The 26,237-nt window shown below is 38.2% G+C and overlaps 2 protein-coding genes across 2 annotated transcripts in view; one reads left to right on the forward strand and one right to left on the reverse strand.

The window, feature by feature from the left end:
• The window catches only part of tcea2 (transcription elongation factor A (SII), 2), a 125,692-nt gene extending 120,420 nt beyond the window's left edge, over window positions 1–5,272 (forward strand). The window contains exon 11 of the mRNA XM_051424378.1: window positions 5,221–5,272. The gene's annotated coding sequence lies outside the window, so the exon portion shown is untranslated. The remainder of the gene's footprint in view (window positions 1–5,220) is intronic.
• The window catches only part of oprl1 (opiate receptor-like 1), a 103,849-nt gene that overhangs the window by 13,315 nt on the left and 64,297 nt on the right, over window positions 1–26,237 (reverse strand). The window contains exons 3-5 of the mRNA XM_051424372.1: window positions 22,272–22,359; window positions 21,091–21,273; window positions 18,939–19,029 (exon numbers count right to left, since the gene is read on the reverse strand). Coding sequence (XP_051280332.1) covers window positions 18,939–19,029; window positions 21,091–21,273; window positions 22,272–22,359 — 362 coding nt within the window. The remainder of the gene's footprint in view (window positions 1–18,938; window positions 19,030–21,090; window positions 21,274–22,271; window positions 22,360–26,237) is intronic.

The following is a 26,237-nucleotide window of genomic DNA, read 5'->3' on the forward strand; positions in this document are numbered from 1 at the left end:
TGTATTTATCATGTCTTTTACATTTTCTCCAAAATGTAAAAGAAAGTTAAAGTAAAGTCTGTGAAGGGCTTAAAAAAACAAAGATGATCCCTCACTGACTTCCCAACTATTGCCAATTGAGTTTGTTGGATTGCTCAACAAAGCGGTAAGTTCCAGGGCAGCACAGGCCAGTGCGGTTTATAAAACATGGTACTATATGGTTATGGTATAAAGGAAACTCTGTAGTCAAATGGTGAAGATTTAGGTACTAAAACACTTGGGTAAGGTCATGGAAAGATTGTGGCTACATTTAATCAAAAAGCAATTGCTAATTGCAGGTCTGTGACAGGATGTAACTTTGGTGTCCTGCATGGAAACGAGGTACATTGACCACACTTCAACACCCTTACTTTCAACACTTAAAGGGCACACTGCTTCTTGAATGTTGGTATTAGCCACTGCAGATTAATTGCTATGATACTGGGCAAGTGTGAGAACTCCGGTCCCAGTTTATATAGGCCCAGACCTGATTAGTAAATGGAGAAAGCTGCACAGAGGGGGAGGGCAGTATCTGGAGGGCACAGGACCCCAGGAGAGAGAGCAGCACAACAACACAACCACTCACGGCTCTATGGCCATAACAGCAAATACCAGAAGAACATTTAGAGTACATTGAATTTGGTTTGTCCACAGCATCTCAACAACTACTATTTGTTTGCTTGAAAGGTTGAGTTTGACTTAAAGCAAAACAATTTAATGAAGGCAGTTTCTTTGAAATGATCAACGTTTTTCTTTTACAGTGCACGATAACTCAAGTTCATTGAGACACCCAGGCAGTGTGGTGGGACTAGGAAACATGGATTTCAAAGGACAAACTGCACATACAAAATGACCTTATAGGTGCCGATACAAAAAGTAATCTCCTGAGTCCTGAGGGATGCTTAATTTAACTTTTTCTCTCTTTCATATCTTTTTCCATTTTCTTCCATCCTTGGTTATTTTGTTTGTCTTGTCTTTTTTCTCCCCACATTACCCCTAACATCAGTTCCCTCCATTTCTTTCTTTCTTTCTTTCTTTCTTTCTTTCTTTCTTTCTTTCTTTCTTTCACATATAACCTGGAATCTGTGTCCCATCCTGGTTTCCATTTCACAGTTGATGATTCTCCACCTCTGTTTTTGTTCTCCTCATTTATCACTTCTTTCCCCTCTATTGCGTTTTGCCTACCCCTTATTTTTTCTTTTCCTCCAGCTTGGATCATCCTTTTTGTCTTGTCATTTGTTCCCTCATTTTGCTCTCTTCTTCTAGACCATTCCTGTTTACTCTTTCCTCTTTTGAACTTGTCTTTTTTTGCTTTCTCTTCTCTCTTGGCCACTCCTCCTCTCTATGATTTTCTCTTTCTTTTGTGGAAAATAACTTTCTCCAATCTGCTCTCTGGATTTTTTAGATTTTGTTTTGGTCTCTCTCAGTGCTAATCTCCTCCGCCCTTTCCCTCTGTCATTTTCAATCAGAGTGGAACAGCATTCTCCTCTCTTTGATCCCGTCACCTTTCCCTCACTTTTTCACTCATCATTTTTTCCTTTTCTTTGCTCTCCTCCCCCTACACCTTCCATTTTCTATCTGAGGACAATAGCTGTGGCTGTGCAGTGATTGGATCCTGCTGCCCTCTCACCTGAACACATGAAAGCTTGTTACCTCAGTTAAACAGCTGCCGCCGTAGCTGCCTCACAGTCCCAATATCCTGATGCCACTTTTGATATTTTAGGGATTGAATACCTCAGTTCTCCAATGGGAAACAAACTTTCTAGTTTTAAAAAATAAACTACTGTCCACAAATACCAAACATACAGCTTGTCAATGGTCCTTCTCTGTGTTGCATATAATTGAAAACAATGAAGTATAACCATGCTCATTTTAGATTAATAAGAAATCAAATGAGTATAGATGCAGCAAAACTGTACATGCTCGTAATGAAGTCATAGTAGTCCAACCTGGTCTCAGACAAATGGTACATTAATGCAACCATTTGATGCATTGAAAGTCATGGATAAAAAAAAACGAACTTAGTTTATGGCTAATGTTGGTTAATTATAAAAGATTATTCGCATGTAAATTTTGGTCTAGAACATTAGGACAAAACTACTTCTCAGTTAAGGGCTTGAAAACATGGTTGAAAGACAGTCAGATATGTAGTAATTGACCTGTGAGAAACTCAATGTGGCCAGCTTTGGTACTGCGTGTTTGGTTGGTAATTTCTTGCACTGATGAATTACATGTCTCTGTGTTGGGATTGCTGATGTTGTGCTCCTTAGTTGGAATTTAGAATATTTTTTTCGGTTGCTTGTTTCAGGATTATTCTTGGATTTTGTTTCTTAGTTTTTTATATGATGTTATATCTTGTGTTGTTTTTTTATAAAGGGTTTTGTTTACTGATCTTTTTATCTCAGTTACCTGCACATCACTAGTGGGCTCCACTCAGGGACTACAGATGAAAATGAGCTTTTATCTATATCTGGTACAATGCATGTGTTGTGCATAGTCACTGCTAAATAAACATTAAATAAATAAATAGGTTACACTATAATATTTAAAGGCAAGCCAGAGAGAGCAGCTTTGGTTGAGAAACACAGAATGAATGAGAAGTGGGAGCAACATTAGCTAGAACAAAGCAGTGAATCAGAGAAATAAAAATATTATTTTCTGATTGTTACATGGCCACACCTCTGTGCAACCCTGCAGGAAGGTTCCATTGTGGCTTGCTTTGCCCTCGGTCAAACAGGCACTGACACACTGACCTTCAGCTCGTTATGCATCCATGACACAGACAAGGAGCAGAGGAGAGAGACACAAAAACAGCGATGTTACTTGGTCGCTATGTTTTTATACAGTCCCAATACATTCTGCAGGCTGCCTATAGGTTGACACCCAGAAATGTCCCACACACAATAAAATAAGAAAATACAGGCAGACGGCAGGGTCCCTGAAGATACAGACACTGTCACACACTTGGGTCTTAAGTGATGGTTGAAAGGGCTATTTTTGTCTATACATTGTTTTTCAGGAAAATCCTGCATAGTATGCCTTTAAAAGAAGATTTGTGGGGCTCTGAGAATGTGTTTTTTTATATTTTCAGTATAGCTATATTTGCAGATCTGTGAGGTTGTATTTAGGGACAGCAGTTCTTTGAGCAAAAAATTTAAAGCATCACCTATAACCTATTATTATTATTATTATTGCAAACATCCAATGTTAACCATCATCCCAATGTTTAGCATTCTGATATTTACTAATCTGCACTAAAGACAAGCTGAGGTCAATAGGGATTTCATTAGTTTTATATGCATTTTGTGATTAAGCATTGGACACTTAAAATGTGTACCTGCTGCTGGCGGTAGAGGAACGGTCAAGGGATCTCCCAAGTGATCACATTTCACCCTGATATTTCATGGCAATCCATCCAATATTTGTTGAGATATTTCTCATTCAAAAATATCAACCTCATTGTGGTGCTACATTAAAAGTCAGGGGATTACCATTAAGTAATTGGGAGGCATCATCTGGGGACCATGAATGTCTGTACCAAGGTCTTTGTCAGTCCTTCCAGTAGATGTTGAGATATTTCACCAGATAACTGAAATGTTTGACCTGGTGGTTATTAGTATGCATCCTCTGGTACTATGAACTTCTGTACAATATCCTATGTCAGTCCATCCAGCAGTTGTTGAGATATTTCAGTCTGGACCAAAGTGGCAGACCAACTGCTGATAAGTAGAAGTTACTCAGTGCAACCACCTTTACCACTGATTTGCCTTTCTGCAGGATTTTCTGGCCTCGATAGCCCCTTTTCTCAGGCATTTAAACTGTCAGTTCTCTTCCTCTCTATTTTCAGTCTCTCCCCTCTTCACTGCTTTTAAGAGAGAAGGACACATACTAGTGTCATATTTTGGCTCAAAGCAGTGGTGGCTGAAGTTATTTAAAAACAAGACAACTTGTAAGTTTTCAGTGGAAAATAATAAAAAAAAACAAGAACAGATAGACAGAAATGAAACAAGAGAGAGCATTTGTATGGTTCATGGGCCTCAGCCATGCACACAACAAGCCTGAAGCCAGGTGCTTATATGTGAACTTATCCACATATGAAGTGTGTTTTTGAGGCTTTCAGCTGTATTTCTTTAGCTGCGGCTCTGACAGTAGCTGAGCTGGGCTTATACATGAGCTGTGTTTGTTTACCTGCTCTTGCATGAAAACCTTGCAGCTCTAGAGGGATCTTTACATGTGCTGCCCTAAAGATTTTCCTGACTCAGAGATCACAGCGTCTTTACAGTCAACTGGGGGTTTCATAGAGGCACGTGGGCTTGAATTTGCTACGCAACCCCAGCTCACTTACACTACTGTTAGCTCTTTGCTCCTTTTACAGTTTTTTTGGTATTTATAATATGCTGGAATGACTCTCAGTGGATATGGTTTCAGAATTAAAGCTTGTATTGGAGCTCATTAAAAGTAGTCTGGCTTTGCAGGACAATAAGCTAAGCTTTTTAAAGTAGTCGTAGTAGTGACAGTAGCAGACAAGATAAAAACCAGATGATCAAGATGAAAACTTTAATTTTCTATTATTAAGATAAGAATAGAGAGGACTGTGCAGCCTTGGTGGAAGATGAGTTCTCCAAGTGCTTTCTAGTCTGCTGTCATCTTTGACAGCTCTGAGACTATCAATGACAAACCAGATCAACAATTCTTAAAAGCAGAGCCCAGTGGGTAACTCAAACCAGTGAATGAGCCAGTTTGAAAATAAATGCTGATGAGATGTGATCTGGCCTTTTCGACCTGTCGAAGGCTGAGATGTTTTTGTGCAGGTCAAAGGGTCTTAATGATTCAGTCTTTGTGGTTGCGACCTGTCTCTTGTGGATTCAAGAACAAGTTCTGCCTCAGGGCTATTTTCCACTAATTGAGTAAAATATCCCGCAAAGGAAAATAAAAGTCCCCATCAGCGGTCACAGTTCATCCTTCTGTGTGTACATCCTCCCATGGGAGAGTTTGTGGGCAGGAGTTCAAAGGTCACCAGTTTAGGCTTTAATGTAGATTTCAGACTTGCAACGCAAGCTGACAAACTGTGCCAAAACTGTGGCCTCTGTGAACTTCTTAGTGTGTGTGGGAGTGTGAGTAGAGTATATGAAGACGTTTTGTCCTGTATATGACATTTGCATAGCGGCTCATCTCACACTGTACCAGCTTGAATGTCAGAAGGCGTGTGTGTGTGTGTGTGTGTGTGTGTGTGTGTGTGTGTGTGTGTACATATTTGCAACTTCAATTCCAGACATTTTCACAAGTTGGCACGTGTGTGTAGGTTCATTCCACGTGTGTGTAGGTTTATTCCACGTGTGAATCCTCTAAATGTGTCTGTCCATGGGAATATCTGCCCTCTCTGCGTGTGTATTAGAAGTTGCCTTACGTGTGTGTGTGTGTCTATCCTTAGGCGATACAGCAATTGTCATAAAAGTTTTATCAGGCTGTAGCAGGAGGGGAGGGGGTACAAAACTATATTAGACACACACACACACACACACACACACACACACACACACACACTATAAATAGTATTTCTCAGTGGGAATGGCTCTTTTGTTACAGTTTTATTCCATCTCACTTTATCACTGCGTTTTTTATGAAGATAATTTCTCTTCATTGCTGCAGAACTAACACTAACTAGTAAGCTTTTAATATCTACAATATACAAAAAAGTTATTGTTTTGTTATTTTTAATAATAAACATAATAAAATATTATATAAATCCTACAGAAAAGAGGAACAGATCCACTGAAATTATGTAAAGTTGATGCAGAATTAATCTCTGTCATCTCTGTCTGACTCATTCCCATTTCAACGCCACTGTCAGTTCTTTGGCAACATTTCTAACACCAACTACTGCTTCATACATAATGTACGTACAGTCAGACACGTATATCAAGGAGTGTAGCATTTGGTTTGATTTTGCGGAACAGGATCTGCGAGGGAGCTCTTAAAGAATTCAAGCAGCAACATATATTCTGTTGGGAGAACTGATCTGCGCTGAATAAACACATACATGAACATTAGGGGCCTGTGCAAGTGCAATTGCAAATGAAATGGAAAAATGGTAGGTCTTGGACGCAATAATTATTTTGGTTCATGTGCAAAAAGGCTGTGTGAGATGGAATGAAGATCAGTGAACACACAGCACCACAAATCTTAAACCAGAGCTTTTAACAGTTAATTATTAATTCATTACAGAAACAAGTAATGAAAAATAGTTTGGTGAAGATGATCTCTTTCATTATTTATTATACTGTATTTCAAGTTGCAAGAGGTTATACTTAAAAAAATGACACAGCAGCATTTGCACTGAAATGCAGTTTAAGAATAATTTATAAAATGCTGAATTAAAAAAAAAATAATGCGGCTGTAATCCGTCTTCTCCTACATAGACGGGCAGAATAGCAAATTATAACCAACTCGTATGATTGGTGTAGAGGTGTGTGGTTATTCTACAGCAGTCTGCTGTGATTTGCATGTGACTTAATCAGTGTAATCATAATAAGCGAACGTGTGTAATTGCACAGTGCTCTGGTGCGACACATGTCCAATCAGAGGCTTCAGATTTGTCATCATATGTCACCTACTACCTTTAAATGACTGCATTGAATGAACTGAAGGAGAAACTTTTCATACAGTATAAAGCAATTGTGGACAACAGACACTGTAAGAATCACCTTATTATAATTTATAGATCCATGCAGACTGATTTATCCACATTAAAGAGTTTATTTGCCAATTTAAATACTGGTTGAAGAGTGTTTACTGTATTTTCTCTGATTTTTGTAATGCAGCATAAATTAGAATCTATGCTGAAAATTCCTCCCTCGTACTTTCACATAATGTCAACGAAATAGCAGATTATTTTCAACATTGTACTGAAGGATAAAATACGAAAAACATAAAATTCTAAACAAGCATCTGATTCAGGAGGCGGTGTAGTGAAAGAGGCAGTGGCAGGCCTGGTATAAGGACATAATATTATTGCCTCCACAGAATGATAATATTGTGCTGGGAAAATAAAATAGGAGTTAAATATAGAAACAGGAGTGATTTATCACATAGCATGGGTGGAAGCACTGTATATGCTCTATTGAGACCATCCACCGTAAGCGAATACTGAAACAGGGATGACCTTTGTTTTTTTAAACCTGCACTCTAATGGCTACCCTAAGAGTTAGTATAGTGTATGCAAATCATAATGGTGATGAAATATAGGATCATACTTTCTTAGCATTATTTTCTCTTGAAAGAAAAGGGTTAACTAATACAAATCACATTAAAAACTTATCATCAGTATCATCACCAACCCAAAGTAATGATATGTGACGCATTACCTCATTATGCTGTACGTATCACTGCTTTTACAATAACTATCTCATAAAAAGATATACCACACCATCATAGATGATGAGGCATGGCAGCATTAATAATGCATTGTTACCATAATGGCATTATATTAGCATATCTATTTGCTTTTGTAATTACTCATTCAATACATACTGTTGCTTTGAGGATGTAGAATTAACAGCAAAGACAAAACATGAGGGAATGAACTTTGACATTTAATCTCAAATCAAGATATTGCACTTCATCACTGAAAGAGCAAAATTCCATTATAATCCATGACTTTACATAAACATGACCGTTTATATGACCGAACATTGATCCTGCTTCCTGTTTACTTGAGATTGCTCATCACGAGCATCCTCCTTGTTTATTCCCTCTGCTCATTTCCTCTCCTCCAATAACTCTTGGCTCAGTCTCATGCCAGCCCCTAAACACCCCCGCCAGGTTCACCTCGCCTATGTGCATTTGCAATACCGAGGGTACTGATCCATCCAACAGCAAGTATGCACAGCTGAAGACTCAACTACACCTAAAATGCTTTGCTTTTGATTGTAATAATTATTGTACAGTTTTTGGAAAAGATTTTGCTTTTCCAGTTTTTACTGTTATGTATTTCTTTTTCTTTATGATAATGTTTTTTGTTATTTTATATTCATGTTTCCTTTTAAGTAATATCAAGCTTTTGTGATATTGTGATATTCCAGAAATATCAACCTACCAAACTTGTAAGACTTTGATATATTCTGAACCTAATGTATCTATGTATGCACTTTTTCCATCAAGGTCAATCCTTTTGGAGCTGTTAATTGGTCTAAATGGTTAATATTGAACCCCTAAGACACACTATCTTTCAGCCTTCCTCAAGCTAAATATCAGCCAAAAACGATAACAGCATGTTCAAAGCAACAAGCCCCGCAAACTAAATGGCAATCAATCAAGTCAAGCCATCAACTGTCATCCGTATGACAGTTTAATGGTTTTCTTTGGTTTCGGCACAAAGGCTACCTGCTTAGAAGTTGACTATTGGTAGAACAAAACACACAGCAGCCCTGAATGTCAGTTTTCGCTGAACATCATGCTACCTTTGCTGCTGATTGACGAGTCATAATTCTCTCACCACACACACACACACACACACAAATCACAGATGTCATGTTGACAGTCTTACTCAAAGTAGGAAAGGGAGGGATTAAAACCTTCAGATGTAAACAAAACAAAACCCACTGCGTGTAGGAGCAGAAGCAAAAGTCTTATGAAGCGTAACCCGTGTGTGTCTGAAAAACTGCAGCACTGACAGACATCTCTGCAATGGCACAGACATGCTGCCAGAAAACACACTATGACACTTTTCCTACAAGTCTTTTGGATGGATTAGTCAGCGCATCTATTAGTGACAACAGGGTAGCTGCTGATTATAGCCTCCTTCCTGCCACTGTGTCCTTGGGCAAGGCTTTTGACCCCAATTACTGAGAGCGGCGTGCCGTGACTTTCCCTGCAGCTGTCAGGTTATGAAGCCACTTTGTCCCCTTTCTGTTTGTTTAGACTAGACAGGAAATGGAGAGGAGAGGAATACAAGTGGGGTAGAGTGAACCTTTATTATCCCTGAATGTCAATTTGTTGCACAGCTAGCAGTCACATACGAACACAGATGATAAACAAACAGCTACAGGATGGAAGCAACAAATTATATGTACATATGAAGCAGAAGAGAGGAGAGATGGGAAGAAAACAGGGGTGGGTGGGTGGTTGTACAACCTGGATGGAGAGAGAGATTGAGTTAGAGTGAAGGTGAAAAATCTGAAAAAAGGAGAAAAAAACAAAAAGGAGAACAGAATGAATTCAATGACAATGAAAGAAAGAGACAAATGAAAAAAGTGAGGTAGAAAATGGAGTAGAAAGTGAGTTAATGAGAATGAGAAAGAAATGGAAAGGCAGATGAAATGATAATTAATTTCAGAAATTCAATTAAGGAGAAAGAAATGAAATCATTAATTAATAAATGAAACAAGAATTAAATGAAGAGGATGTGAATCACGTGTAAATGAAATGAAGAAGATGAGAATGAAGTGAAGGCCAGAATAACATAAAAATGAATTAAAAATGAGAATGACTGAATGAATGAAGAAGAAGAAGAAAAACAGAGATGTGAATGAAATGAGGAAGATGGGAATTAACTGAAGAGGATGAGCAATGAAATGAGGTGGACGAGAATGAAAAGGGCAACGATTCGACAAAGATTAGAGTGAGAAATTAAGGGGACGACAAATATGTGAATGAAATAAACGACATTAGCATGAAATGATGCCAACACGACTGAAAAGAATTGGGTAAGAAGAAAATTAGAGATGAAAGTGATGAAAATGAAATAAGAGTGACAAGAAATGAATACGATTACGATGAGATGTAAATGAAATCAAGGGATAATGGAGATAAAATGAGAGAGGACGAAGAAAAAGAAAATGAGCAGAAGGAGTAGATGAAAACTGCGAAAAAGAGACAAATAAGAGCAGAAGGAAGACGTGTGCAAACAGGAGATAAATAGAAAAGGCAGGGGAGCAGAGAGAACTCTTAGTGCAGATGTAGCTCAGCTGTAGAGTAGAGTAATAAAAATGATTATAGGATTAGGCCGTAGCTACAGGCTGAGACTGGATCAATATCTTACCACTAGACCTCCCGTTCCCCAACATATTACTCGATTTAACTGCAAACTAGTGTGCTATGTGTGGGCATCTGGAAAATCACTGGCCGTTTCAGTGGGTGATTTTGTTTCTCTTTAGCATCAATATCAATGTAAAAAGCATAATTGTTGTTTTCCCTCTTTGTGCCCCACCAGTTAATCCACCAATTATTCAGTACTGACTTGTTTATGTCCAGTTATTCTCATTACAACATAACAAATTGATTTATTTACACAGAACAAAGAAAACACAGCAACGGAGAGTATACATAAATAAAGTATAAAGAAGTAGGGGAAGTAGGGGAAAATCTTGGGATAAAATTGGTTTTAAGGATGGATTTAAAAGAGGTCACTGACAAATAGCAGCAAGAAGAGCTGCCGGAGGTTGTCAGGCCTCGATCAGGCTCAGAGGGGAAAATCAATTCACACACGAGCAAGAACCTGACCATGCAAACCTATAAAAACCCATAGCAAAATCAATTCTGAAATTGACAGGCAGCCGGTGAAGGGCAGAAAGGATTGGAATAACAAGATGTGTTCTCTTGGAGCACATTGGCAGTCTGGCAGCAGCATTCGGCACTAGTTGCACTAAGAAGGTATTTGCTTGCTGGGACAGAAGAAAGCTAGTGACAGTAATCAAGCCTGGAGGACATAATAACATTGATGCCCTTCTCCAGGTCTGTGAATGAAAGAAACAAGCTGATTTTGCCAATCTTACTTCGTTGGATTACTCATTCTCGAACTGGTGATTTGAGAATGAAATGACAAGCCTGAGCTTGAAAAGTGAACCAAGAATATGGGTTAATTTGATTATTTTTTATGCTACCCAGACTAAATCAGATTAGATACACTGTTTGTGGTAGTTTGTAATGATGGGAAAAAATTAACAAAACTTGAACTGTGATCATGACTTGCATCATGATATGCGAGGACATTTTGTTCATCCAACAAAGATATAAAGATTAAAGGACCCTAGATAGGACCCTGTGGGATCAAAAGTGGAGCTGTAGAGGATAAGAGTTTTACTGGAACACATTTGACACAAACTAAAGAACTGATGGCAACATTGTTTTTCAATAATCTATTTTGGCCTTGTTCATCACATTTGATGTCTTTAAACAGATAACACCAGGTAAAGTTTAGTTTAGACAGCACCTACACTTTCACCATATTCTTCTTCCTCTACAAATGTTTAAATCCAAATCACATGAGGATATATGACCTCCTCCTTCATCCCCTCACAGGTAGTGAAGTGTCATTCACACAGGCAGCCATTCAAAACATGCAAATCATATGCAAATCTCTTTTTGTATATTTTGAACTTGTCAACCCCACCAGAATGATTGTGGCCCAACATGTCACGGTCAGTGTGGTTATTTCTGTTCACACTGTCATTAAAAAAAGATCTCTCCCTCAATCTAAACTTAACCAAATCCCTTTTAGTGTGTTCAGTATTGTGGTAGTAAACCTGTGCTGAGAAATGAGAGACATGAGAGTGCAGTCAGGGGAGCAGCAAGCTTGGCTGCAGGCTGACAGGGGACCTGATGTCCCTGTACATGCCAGCTGGCACACCTGGTCCGGGTGAACTGACTTGAAGCAGCTTAATGCAGGTCTGCACGCTGACACATAAGGGAAAGAGGAGGGGGGAAGAGCTGCATGTGAAGACGTTAACACAGACACAGTTCCTAGCTTTACCAGTGTTTTCTTGTCTATAGAGTTCTTTAGAGAAACTGAGCATGATATTCAGACTTAAAGGACATTTTTTTCCACTTCATTATTCAATCTGAAATTACCTTTTTGTTAGCTTTGTGGGATGGAGTATAGGATTTTGCCTTCAACAACATCCAGCTGCCCTGATTGAAACCATTCGCAAGGAGGTGTTTTGCATCACTAGCATGCATGTGTGTACATGAGTCAATGAGTGTGCAGGTAGAGCATGAAATACAGCAAGGACCTGTTCATCAAAACATTGGGCCTCATGCAAGAACATTTTCTTATTCTTATCTGAAATTTCTCTTACTTTTTTTGTATGGTGGATTTGTAAGAGTGTGCCACCTCAGATACAGTAAACGCTCCTAACTAACTCACTATAAACTAAGATAGTTCATTCATGAAAATGTAACGGAGATCAACAAAGGATAGTCTATAGTTTTTAACACCAGTTAAGTTAAAGGACCTGCTAAAGCCAAGGAGGGGGGGGGAGTAATGAGTGCTGTTAACGCCGTGTCACCTGAGGGTTGTACTGTTGCTGAAATCAAGAAGAAGTGGTTTGATCTGAGAAGCAAGGCGATCGATGACCGTAACAGGAGGGGGTCAAGGGGCAATCTCCATCATGGACATAGACACAAGAACACGTGCATCAGTGGCATTGTCAGGCATTGCAACAGAGGATGTTTCCCTAGACAGCAACCTGCAAACACCTAAATGTGAAGAGAACCCTTATCCCATCAATAGACAGTTTAAATGAATGATGATATCGTTAGGCTATATGATAAATTTAGAACTAGATTATAATTCAAACTGCACAGGAAAAGGGAATAGGATAATAGGAGACAGAACTCAAAATTGCTTTAAAGTAATGCAACATACAATCCTTTAGTGAAAAAAGACTAATTGTGCATGATAGTGTTTGTACCTAAGAGAAAATTCAAAATAAGAGAAAATGGTGAATGTTGCAAGTTCTCCTTAATCAGTCGTACAAGCCACTTAAGAACAAATATGTTTGAGCGAGTGGTTCTTGCGTGAGGCCCATTTTTCCATAGCTCTACTAGTGGTCGAAAACATCACTGGGTAACTTAAAATAAGCAGTAATGCACAACAAGGTGAAGCAGCAAAGTCAGTCTAGTACAACAGAGACGTGATATATATAGAAAGAGAGACTTTGAGATGGTGGCAAAGGAAAAAAGGCAGAGGCAGACTACTGAGGGAAAGTGAAGGCTATAGAGACCAACAGACCAGGGTGAGTTTTGGTGTTGGTGATGGAATGAATCTCCTGTTGTAATATTTGGGGAAAGGATGTGCTAACATGCACTCTGTGTGAAATAGCTCTATGTCCCAAGGAAAAGATTTGTTCAATAAAATTTTGTTTAATGCATTAAGATCCTGCACGTGAGCATTTTAAAATACATACAGATAATTTAACATCTGTGATTTCTATTAGGAGGCTATGAAGATATAGGGAATCTACACTATAATGCCAGCACAGTCTGGAAACACTGTAGCACTTTTAACCACACATCTTAAAACTCAGTATTATTAATAACCTCAAACTCATATACACAGACCTTATTAAACGGTTATGATATACAGTTAATTAAATACATTTTACATCAGATCATCTATAATATTAATGTATTCAGTGAAACCTGGTATTCAGCACTGGTAACCAATATATTTCTGGCCCAATGATGACACATTCCCACATATATTAAAAAATAATAACATAGAATAGTGGATGACGTTACCTGCAACTGACAGTTCCTTCATTAGAGCATGTTAGACTGTGAAACACCATAATCAAAGGGAGCTAAAAAGCATTAGCAGAAGGACTTAGTGAAGTTCAATTAGAATAATAATATGATATAAAATTAGACTGAAAGCCTAACACCCTGCCAGAGGCTGCAAAGTTCATTTCACCAACAACATTAAAGTGCTGGATGAACCGACAGCATATTATGGTATGGCTAGAAATGTTACGTTTGTGCTGATGGTGGAGCAAAAAGGAAAGGTCATGATCATTTAAAAAAAATGGTTAAACCACTGGGAACCCTGAATAGACTTTAGAAAGGAAAATATAATATAATATAATATAATATATATATATATATATATATGTTTTTAAAATCTTCTTTGTTGTATTTCTTCAGTTATCTAAACATAATTCCAATAAACAGTCTTATAAGGGGAAATAAGTCTTTCTTTCAACTGCTCACAACTCATAAATGTGAACTTCATGACAAGGTAATCTATTAGGGGGTCACAAATAAAAAAGGATGGGAACCATTGGCTTACATTCTAATGTGTTGTGCGCACAGACCGAAGGACAAACTCTCGCGACTATGAATATTCATACAAAACTTTATGGCAGTCTAAGTTGTTGAGATAACCTAGTAGGGATTGACTATAAATGGATATGAAGTTGGGACCTGGTACAGAGTTATCAAAAAAACGTTTAAACGTGGGCATCTAGATGTGCTTTCACATTCAAATGATTAAAAAAACATTTTGATCTTGCTCTGGTGTATATATGGATGTAAATCAAAATCTTTGGGGCAACAAAACACGTACATCTAATTACAACAGGAATATAAATTACTGAATTTAGACTTGTTGTCTCTTTCTTAACCTATGTCATAAACAGTAAAGTCCCTCTGAGTAAGCTATCTAACCAGGCAGTAAGCGTAGTGGGCGGGATTTATTTATGTATTTTTTTCTAAAACAGAATAACACAGAAATTGTATAAGCCATTAAGGAGCTGCTCATGAAATGATCAGCTACTAGTGTTAATGAACAACCCTGTTTACAGATGACATATTTTGGTCATTTTCTGCTTTGGGGTTGGATAAACCTTGTGTATTGCCCCTTTAAAGTCTAGGACAGTCTTTGTGCACTTGTTACCTTAAAAACTGCAGAATGCTTTGAAGGTTTTGGCCTTTTTAGGAGAAGAGCTGCCATCTGTGAGCTCTAAACTCCAACAGCAAGTTTGTCATGATATTCAAGGCTGCCAGCACGATCAAATCACAGACACAATCACACGCACAAACTCACACAACCCTATAAGGCAAATACACTGCTTTGAAACACACACACACACACACACACACACACACACACACACAACTTAGTATGTGTAGAGTAAAATCTGTTCCACTGCAAGACTTTTCCATTAATATTAGGCTATAAAATATGTGAATGCCTCAGAGAGATGATCTACGGCAACAAACACACACACAGTGTATAAAGAAGAAGGACCCAGCTGGATCCACTCGGCAGAAACTGATAAGCAGCTATAAGAAGAGAAATGAAACAAGTCTATTTCAAACTGAGAATGAAGCTGCTGCTATCCATCAGGTGTTATCAGGTATCAAAGACTGAGATGAACAGTGAGAGAAAGAGAAAGAGAGACTGTGATTAAGAGTCTTTCCAACACTTGCATACTTTTATAAACTTCAGCTTTTTGTAAGAATCCAGCAACCTTTTCATATGAGGAATATCTAACATTTCTGGCATAGTAACAACTCTCTGTCATTCAGACGTAAGTGTTTGTTACACAAACGTTGAATTTCCCCTTATGCAGGCAGGACATTTACACAAAGAGCCACAATGTGTGCGTAATATTTGGCACCTGGTCCATGAACGGGAGCAGTGACTTTCAAGGTTTATTTATTTGTCATTCTGCAACACAGGGTTTCACAACAAAATGCAAGCTTTAGTCCCTTTATGCTACACAAGAACAACCTGAGGAAAGAAGCTTCTCTGTAGTCTGTCTTTTTAGCTCTGTGCTAGCACCTCAACTCAGCAACATCACTGATGCTTGGTGGACGAGTACCAATGATGTTCTTTTAAATCACCCACGGCAGAGCCTTCCTGGGCCATGCAGAAACCATTCCAATTTGTGGTGTCTCTAGTCAGTTTCTATTGCTAAGTTTACAAGAACTTGGAACAGGGATTTTGCTTTCTTAAGTTTCCTTACGATGGAGAGGTGGAGAGGTTCTTGCTGATTCCCAGGCAGCAACCTAAAATGGTTCCTTAGCGCCAGTGATTTAGTGTCTAAAATCAATGATGACGCGGATAAGTATGTTGTTTTCTGTGTACCAATCTGCAAGATTGTTGTTTTCTTCTCAATTTGAAGTTTTATCGTTTGTTGAAATCTGGCTGATGATGATGGCGGTGTCGTCCGTAAACTTCATGACAGGATTATCTCCATGTTGTGGGTAAACAGTCATGGGTGTACAGCGTGAACAAGAGGGGGCTAAGCACACTCCCTTGGGGGGCGCCGATGTTGTGCAACAGAGTGGAGAAGGCGTCTGACTGCCGATCCGTACTGTCTGGGGTCTGTTTGTGAGGAAGTCCAATCTCCAGTGTGGTACTCCGACATAGTCTCACGCCAAAGGGTGTAATAGACCTGCCGATCAACTACATTTGTATTATACGCTTTGGCATGATACCGGGTTTGGTACTGTAGCCCAGAGTGCTAATCAGTCTCATGGGGGAGATTGTGTTGAATGCTTAGCTGAAATCAAAGAACATGCCAACGTGTAGGTGCTGTTATGTTGTGTGAATGATATTACAGAAGAAAGGTGTTTTCTGAAAGAGGAATAGTAATTGTAGTTCTCTCACAGGCTACATCAAAGATGGGTTCTAAAATGTGTTTTGCCATTGAAGCCTTAATTAATAACTAACGTGAGTGCAAGGGGCTCTCGGCCTCTCTTCTTACAGTGAATCCCGTAATACATTTTCTCAGTGATTTCAGTATTTATTAAACTGAAAATGTGTCTGCCTTTTCTAATTCTTTCTAATATCTGACAGTTCACAAACATAAAACGACAAGCCATTAAGCTGGGGCGCTAATTTAATTCCTCTTTGCTCATATTGCTTGTTACTCATTATTAAAAGCTTTTTGATTATTATTGTGAATTCTAAAAACTACTTCCTCTTTTGCCTTATGATGTTAGTAGAAAAAAAAAAACCTCAAAATATTTGATTGGAACTTATTTAGGATGTGAAGAAAGTCAACAACTTAAATTTGGTTCATTCACAGTTTTTACCGGTTCATTTAAATTACTTTATTTTCTTTGTGCATTAGTTATGATAATTGTGGAAAAAAAAGTAATACAGTGTTCTTGGAAGGCAAACACAATGTGTTCCCATGTGTTACCTTGGGCTGCTGTAGCCTTTACGTTAATCTGATAGCGTTCGATTCAGTGTTACACCGTTGGATAGTGTTGCTAGATTCATTCTACTAAACTGTTGTTGTGATGTCTTCTGTCTTCTATGAAAAAGTTCCCTGGTTGCTTAGGCACATTTATGCATCAAGGTTTATGTCTGAAAGGGCTTTAGTGTGCATGTAGTGTGGGAGTTGTGCAATAAATGAAAATATAAACTGTCACACAAGTGCAAACTTTTAACAAAGCAGTTAGGTGAACCATGAGGATTAAATGAACCTTCTTTGGATCAGATTTGTTGATGTTCACACGTGTTACACGTTCATGTTGTGGTAGAAGAGCACCTGACAGACTGACATCGCATTAAAGGGAAGGGAGTTCAGCTGTGCATCCTGGAAGGGAGGGCTGAAGCCAGACTTGATTAAATTATTGAACTTCAGGTGATGCTCTATTAAATATTGACTTGAAATAAGTCTGTATGTTATGGTTGGATTTCTCTTGGTACTGGCTCCTCTTGGAAGCGAGAGGAATAAATCAGATAAATGAGCAAAAGCAGCAATAAGAAAGTTGTCAAGCATGGAGATTTATAGCCTCATTATGACGGTTTGATGTTAAGGTGGCAGTAAAGGGGGGGGGTGGGGGGGGGGTAGGTTGGGCAGACTTTATTATTCTGTTTAACCATCAGTAACATAAAACTAACTTAAACTTTGCATTTGCAAGTACAGTGGGGTTATTTAGACTACAGAAGCAAACTGTCTGTGCAGTGTGTGAGCTGCAGTTATTAATATACTTGCCTCATACTTCCTTCTGCTCACAAGGGCTGGAAACACAGACATGCATAATTCAAATTTGAAAACCTGAAGGACAGCTTAAGCAAATTATTTATAGGATAATTAAATACTGATAGAATGTTGTTACTAGCTATTTGTACATTTTAGAAGATCCCATGCTCTCAGATTATGTGATACAATATTTTTTTTCCCTGAGCTCTGTTATATCCATGTCCATGATGACAATTTATGGTTGAGACAAATTCATGCAGAACCACCGTTTATTATTTTTCTCATCTCAGAATCTCAGATTGTGTGAGATATAATGAGCGCAGAAGAGTCTTCCAAGGAAATTACACAATATGTGCATAATATTGGAAGAGGCAAGCGTATAACTGGTGTTTGGAAGCACCTCAAAAAGGATCTGACAGACAGGTTTTGAGGTTTTCTGAATGATGCAGCACTGTTGTTCAACAAACCAGTGGATAGCAAGAATACTGCAATGCATCCATGAATTCGAGAAGAAGCTGTGCATTCCTTTTGACCAACACCAGCACAATCAGATTGTGTTGGGTGAGTCTGATCAATCTATAATTAAAACATAAAAGCTAGTAACTCAAACTGTTTTCTCATTCTGCTGATTGGTTCGCATTAAGAAGTAAGAGATCAAGAATATGAATGTGGACCCGCTGTGTAAAAGTTCATAACATGGAGCATCATGTGGAGTATGACAGGCAGCCGGTTTGAAATTTCTTTGTACTTGTTTGATAGGAAATGGAGAAAAAAAGGGGCATCGTGCAGCAACATGTGTTGAGCCCATTAGTCAGATGCTGTGCAATAAAAGCTATAAAAACTGGAACAATAACAACACTTGTAAATAGGTTAATTCACATCACATGAGATCTCTTGAAATACAGATTGAAGCCACTTTTTCACACCTGCCTGTTTCAGCAGCAGATAATGAAATATATATGTAAAAGGTGTGCTGCACTGTGTATTCTTTTGCATATTAATTAGACATAACAATTCACACATCGCAGTCACAATAACAATGCATGTATGTCCAGTAATATATGCTGTAAGGCTGTTTGTTTCAAATGCACACATGTGAAGGAAGGCATGTGAATGTACATGTCAGTACATGCATACCGTGTATCGGTATAAATATATACACTGCATATATGTGTGTGTATGTGTGTGTGAATTACTTACTGTTATGCTCTGGTTCCTCCTCTACATTTCCCAGGACCATGGCAGGGACACCAAAGGCTGAAGCCAATACCCACACACAGATATTCACCACCTGAGGACATGATAACACAATAGTGATGATGAATAACCTATACAGATACAGTGGTTACATAATAAAATGCATTATTTAATAACCCTTATGTCTACAAATCTAAAATGCCTGATGGTATGACACCTTTGTGACAAGAACTTTCTATTAGTTCACTTGTACAATTTTAAAATTGTGTAATTACTTTGCTAAATCGAATGATTTTCTTTTTACTTTGCTAACCAATTACATAATTGTTCAAATGCACAACTGTGAGTGATCACAACACTCAAACTCAAAGCTCAGTTATAACTTGAACAATGTCTATGTTCTGATCAATTATTCTAGTAAACTATGACAGTGATCTGGCATACACAATACCAGGACTTTCTAAGTGGTAAACCTAAATGAAATACAGCTATATTATTGATGTTATGTGTGGGGAAACATTTTTGGATTCATGATGGACAATTTAAAAAAATCTAAATTGATGTACCACAGCCAGAGATATAAAGATGCAGATGAATGTATTCTTCTTTTTTGTTAGAACTACATTACCCACAATGATCATGTAGCCTTGAGCTTCTAGCCTCAATCATAGTTGAGTTGAGTTGTTTTTCTAATTTTTAAACTTATTAGTCTTCAGCACCAACTGACACTGACTCTAGTGACATCACTTGAGGTAATCTATCATATTTTCTGCAGCTTCCTTTGGAGCCATAAAATGCTTGAAAGTACTTGTTTCACATACACAGCAGTACTCACCAAGCAAACAGACTTTGATGTGTAAAATCGAAGTTGCCCTTTGAAATAAAATGTCTTTATATTTTTACACGGCAGCAGTCTTAAAGGATGACTGTGATAAAAAAAAAAAACTGAAAATCATCTGCTTCTGTGTTTGCATTTCTTCATTTTGTCATATTTTCATCAGTGCCTGTTTCTTGAGATGTCATCACCGAACAGAATGTTTGCTCGTCAATGTCGGTTGAAGATATTGCTGAAATAGCTTTGCTTTCACATACCATCACATAAAGAGGTGTCCACGCGATGTACAGTACATGCCGATATAAATAAACCCCAGACTTGTGGGAAATGTAACACTGTGCAACACCGTTTTTGCCATTTCTATTACAAATACTTCACAGCTGTTTGACATATGGAACAGCTGTGCTGCTCTAATTGCACCAGACAATTTCGATTTATCTGGTTATGTAGACCATAATTTATCCACAGTGTGCTTTTCTGTGTCATAATTTGAAGCCTTTAAACACATTAAATATGACATGATAACAAACAATGTCAGCATCATGTCTGAGTTTATATGTCAAGCATCATTACCTTGCCTATCTTTTCTTTTTAAAGACATTAGACAAGACAACCTGACATCTGCAAGTCCACCTGTTCTAACATCTAGATCAGAATGTGAATTAATAAATCCATCACTGTTGGAATAACTATATATTTATATATATATGTATAAAAGTCTGTGTATTCTTGCTGTGGTACCAGGGGTGCTGAAGATGTGTGGGTATAAGCAGCGTCAAGTAAGTTGAGATCCCTGAGCCGCTAAAACCACTTTGGAAAGGACTTTCCATCGCGTAACGGAGAAAGATAACAACGTAGCATTAGGGACTCTCCATCTGAATAACACAATGCACAGAGATTATAATAACCAAAAGCTGTATAATGATTGAAGTTGATTCTATATTACAAATGAAATATGTAACAACGAAAGGAAACGGGATTATAGGATTGTAACTGATTATTTGATAATTAATAAGTATAAATGAGGGCTGAGGGCAGGATGGTCATGTGAATATTTATTTTCTTTCCTTTTTAATACTTTTGAGTGATTTAAGTGATAGTTTGTACTTATTGGTGGTTATCCTCCTTGGGACACCGACTTTATGGGGGGAGCGTTTTTGTCATGGCCTGTGAACCAGGTTATGACACAGTTTATCTATCTTTTTTCAATTTCAGAATGTTGACACCTGATCTGATGTCAGTGGTGATTTCAGGAAGAATAAATGAGGTGTGAAGGTTATGGAAAGGGGAATATCTCACTTTTAAATGAAACAGTTTTACCTTTGCCTTGTGAGGAGTCCTCATGTCCAGCGCTTTGACAGGGTGGCAGACGGCCACGTACCTGTCCATACTCATCACCGTCAGGGTGAAGGTGCTGGTGAACATGTTGTAGTAGTCGATAGACACCACTGCCTTGCACAGAGCATTCCCAAATGGCCAGAAGCCCAGGAACACGTCTGTGCCCTGGAAATATTCAGATATCAGAGAAAGAGCATATAAACACAGCCGGAGGCAGAACAGAGAACTCCATCTCCTCTGAAATATGACTTTGGGCAGTTAATTTTTCAATGAAGTGGAAACAAATCAGTGCAATGAAGCACAAAACTGTAACACTTGACAACTGGCCAGTGACTGATGAAAGTCCTGATAACATCCAGATGCTGGCAAGACAGCAAAACTTTAGTTTTTTCAGGGTTTTGGTTTGAACCACTTGGTGTGTGGTGAATCGATCAGTTCAAGTCAGTATGTACACAGAACATTTTAAAACTATGCATGCTAAATATTTTGATTGACAGAGAAATTTTAAAAATATCTAATCTTCCAGCCACAATACCTTTGTGAAGATTTAAAAGCAGTTGTGAAAAGATGGGTCTGTGTAGTTATATACCAGAGAACATACTGGTCAGTTGCACTGCCTGATAAGGCACAAAGCAATAAATCACTCAAATTATGATAAAGTTTTCCTGAAACCATAAAGAAACCAAATAAGTCTTTATGATAGTATGTGTATTTAAACCAGTGATGTAGAACAGTGCAACAATATTTCCATAATACATCATACAAATATAGTTGTTATGACAAGAGGTGGACACAATAAAAGCTACATCGTTGGCACAAACCAGTACAAATGTTCCTTTGCAGAGACATTATTGTTTATGATCTTAGGGTCAGGAAATATATCATATTGCATTTACTTATACTGAATTCATACTTACTGGCCTTTATTGCCACCATTAAAGGCCACACACATCCCTTACCATTACCAGAAAAAAAGAGTTTGATTGTTTATTACTGTAATAATGCAACTAAATTTGTAAAAATTATGTGACATAACATTAATGGGATTTTCATTTTACCTGAATGTAATTCCAAAATTGGGCAAAAAGACTAGCTCAGGAAACACCATACAAAGTCCGGAGATAGACTTATGTAATCTGTTGCACATGTTGATAAGGTCCTACCTGGAATGGTAAAGTAGCCAGAAACAAGGAGTCAGCCAGAGCCAGATTAAAGATGTAGATGTTCGTGGCCGTTTTCATCTTAGTGTATCTGAGGAGAGATGAAGCACAGGATACACAAAGGTTCAGTTAAATGAGAAAACTGCTCATTTTACTGTAGGTCACACACACCTTTAACACCTTAATCAAGTGCCTGCAGCCAATTCAGAATTTATTCCAGTCTGCATGACAAACAGGCACACACTGTGTGGCTGCAAGTGCATCATACCATTAGAATGCACAGTGTGTGTCTTTGTCAGGTGCTGCTGCTAAAATTGCTGGTTAGAATGAGATTTGGTGGATACTTTTATCTAAAGCAACTTGCAGCAGGACAGAACACTGGTGGCAGCAGTGGGGATCAAACCCTTAAACCTGGCAATTTAATCCCCTTTTTTTGACCAGAATGGAACCTTTCTAGTCCAAATAATGAGTGTAGTTGGGTCACATATGGTGACTTTATGATTTAATTTCCGGTTTAGAATTGTATGCTTTATAATATTCCAATACTAAATCCTTAGTAAGATGTCTAAGGTAAAATCATGAGCTAATAGCCCAGTCAGAAATAATAATATAATAATAAGTTGATAAAACTATATAGAGAATAAAATGTAATGCACATAATACTTCCATGCAAAATGTTATTTTCCTAAATGGTACCCAGTGCAATGGAGTTTTAACATGACCAGTGTTCACCAAACCGTGAATCCTCAATTCCTACTTGCATTTAAGTTACATTTATGTATTTCCTACCGAACAAAATAATTGCTTTCTTTTGAAAAATATAAATAAAATCATCTGATTTATTTACATCAGACACACTGCTATTGCTCTTCTTCCTGTTCTATTTTATTTGGCTTGCAACCAACTAATAATAAAAAAAACATGCTCAATAAAACCTTCCCTACCATCTACAGCAACACCAGCAGAAAAAACTTTAGAAATGAATAAAAATTTGCATATTCATAGATTCTGGAATTTGTATTGACGTATAGAATAGGAGGAGTACCTGTTTTTGGGACACAAACACATACACACCCAACACAAATAAAAATGTTTACTTTCTGCCTTCAGATTCTGTTTGACAAAAACAGATAAATGCCATTCTTACAGTGAACAAACCAACCCAGTTAGATATTCCCTTGAGTGCACAATAAAAACATTATTTCTGAAAATTAAATATTTTAATCTATCTTATCAACACAACCCAACTCCAGTATGACTGATATTCCGTGGAGTAAAAACAGAGATACATACAGATGTTTTTGCAAAATGAACCCTTCACATATTATCGACCTCAGGGGTCATCAGAATTCAACGCAGCTTCTTCAGTCAATCGATATCCATATAAAGATTTTGTGAATCTTAAAAATACTAACAACAAAAGACATAAATCAGTCACTTTATTGTGTTGGGTGTGTCCGCTGTTTTAATATTTGCCTCTGTGACTTGAAAACACACGGAAGACTTCTTTGCTTCAGTTGCCCTGGATAAAACTTTACAAAAACGCATTGCAGTCAAATATTTCCACCTCTCCCCCTCCCCTCGCCCCTTCATTCAGTTTGGCCTCGGGCTCTTTTGCACTCTCCCTTTTCTCCTCAACACATCCCCTTCTTTCTTTCTTCCTTTCTCTCCGTCTCCTCCTCTGCCTCCTTTTTCCTCCTCATGTCCTCATTTTTTTGCCCCATCTCCAATTTTAGATAACGTTCACCAAACTCAACAACCCCTCTATTTTTTTTAGGTCTCTCACTCATCTATTCCCTTGCATCTCAACATCTGTGTCTTTCAGTCTTTTATCCTTTCATTCCTCTCATTACCTTCCTCTGACTTTTATTTCTTTGTATCTTTCCCCCTCTTCACTTGTTATCTATCTCCACGCCCTCAGCTCTTTCTGATTTCTTTCATCAATCTGCATTGCATCTGTGGGTTTTAGGAAGCTGAATTGAAGATGCTTTCAATACTTTTATAATATTTGAACCCAAATTCAAATTTAAGACTTAACAGCTGCAAACTGAACACAAATAATGCAAGTTCTGAAATTGGCAGAATAAGAGAAAGGACAAAAGTTAAAGAGTTGCTGAAGGACGTCATGTTCAACTTGTCAAACCACAACATATTTTAAATCCAGATAAATCCTCATCTCTTCTAAGTTTACATGCATGTGGGCCAATCTTACTGTGATTAACTACAAGTAATGCAATGGACTGTACGTGTACGTTTTTATAGGCGATTTTTTCACTCTGGGAATCAAGCTGTTAGCTGTCATTATGACTGCCTATGATAGAACAGCAACCTACTGCTTTGTAGACATTTTTAAAATGACTGGCTGTATGGTAGTTCTTCACTGACATAGAAAGCAGAACTAACAGTCATGAATTGAAGCAAAGATAGAAGGCGACATCAAATATACATTTCTCCCTTTGGGTTTCTAAATTTTTTTCTCAAATGAGAACACATGGCCTTAGGTTTACATAGCAGATATGTATGCTGGAGCAGAAAAAAAAACAAACAAACAAACAACAAAAAAGTCCTTGCAATCTAAATTTCAGTTGGCCTCATTATTTTTAACTTAAATTCGCACAAGGACTGTGGATTTTGTCTGTCAGTTTTTCCACTAAGGGATCCTTCCACAGCCAGTGTGGACAGGAAGAATGATTACTGATACCAGTCATTTTGCATGTACATATGGTATCTGACCATCATATGGATAGTATAAAGACTGAAGTCATAGCACCTGGATCGCCAGATCTTTTCATTTCTTTCTCACCTCTGTTCTGTCTTTCTGCTAGTTTCCTCCTATCTCCATTCATCCCTTAATTCACCTCCTTTGTTGCTCTCCATCACATACTTTTTCCCCATTTCTCTGCTACCTTCCTTTCTAAGCCCTTTCTCACTTTTTCTTCAGCTTCCTTCCTCCTTCTCTCTCTTCATCCTTCTCCCAGCTCCTTCAATCTAACCCCTTACTTTCTGAATGCATTTCTCCTGCCCATCTCTAATCCCATTCTTCCCTCTCTCCTCATCCTAGGTTGCAACCCTCGTCTCCTCCCTCCCATTCCACCTACACCAACCTTTTTCTCCCTCCCTCATTCTCCGTCTATATACCCTCCTCTAACTCGTCTATGTCTTGCTTTATCTCCTCTAATCCTCCTTTTCTCTCCCTCTCCCTCTACCTTCTTGTCCTCCTCCACCTCTTTCTCTTTCTTACATTCCTCCCCTCCTTCCCTCTGCATACTGAAGACTTGTAGGCAGGAGAGCCTTCTGAGAGAATATTTTATAGCTGTTCAGCTTTCCTCCCATCTTTACATCAGGGACCGAGTCTACCCAGCCAAACCCTCTATCTCAGTCTTTTTCTTTCCCCCTAGAACATCTTGTCTTCGCTCTCCATAAGTCTCTTTAGGTCTCTCTTGTCTTCTGGCCTTCTGTCTCTCTGGCTCAAAAATAATCTCTCTTTCTCTCTTTTGCGCTCTATCTCTATTGAAGCAGGCTCCTGATATTCAGCCCTGTTCGCTACACTACCTCATTTTTTCTTTCGCCCTTCCTTTCTTTCTCCCTCTCTGTCATCCATTGAAAGGATAATTGCATTATAATTATGCGTTCAAGGCTCCTGGCAGCAGAGAAGAGGAAGAGAAAATAAAGAGGGCAAGAGAAGAAAGGACAGAGGAGCGAGCCCTTAGCAGCGAGAAGTTAGTGACATACATACATGTAAAGATGAATTCAAAAAAGAGAGAAATTCTCGTACTTTCCTGTTACATATAGGAAGTGAAACCATGGCTATCTGTCTTTTAAATTTAGTTTCAAACTTTGATGCAGCTGCATAAAAACAGCACGCAAGGAGTTACGTCAAGGTTGTTGCTTTGTCGATAGAGGAACTTCTTGTTTACTTTACATGAACACTGGAAAAGCACAGACAGTAAGACAAAGAAGTCTTGAAAT

This window comes from Dicentrarchus labrax, unplaced genomic scaffold, assembly GCF_905237075.1.
Source record: "Dicentrarchus labrax unplaced genomic scaffold, dlabrax2021, whole genome shotgun sequence".
Taxonomy (NCBI): domain Eukaryota; kingdom Metazoa; phylum Chordata; class Actinopteri; family Moronidae; genus Dicentrarchus; species Dicentrarchus labrax.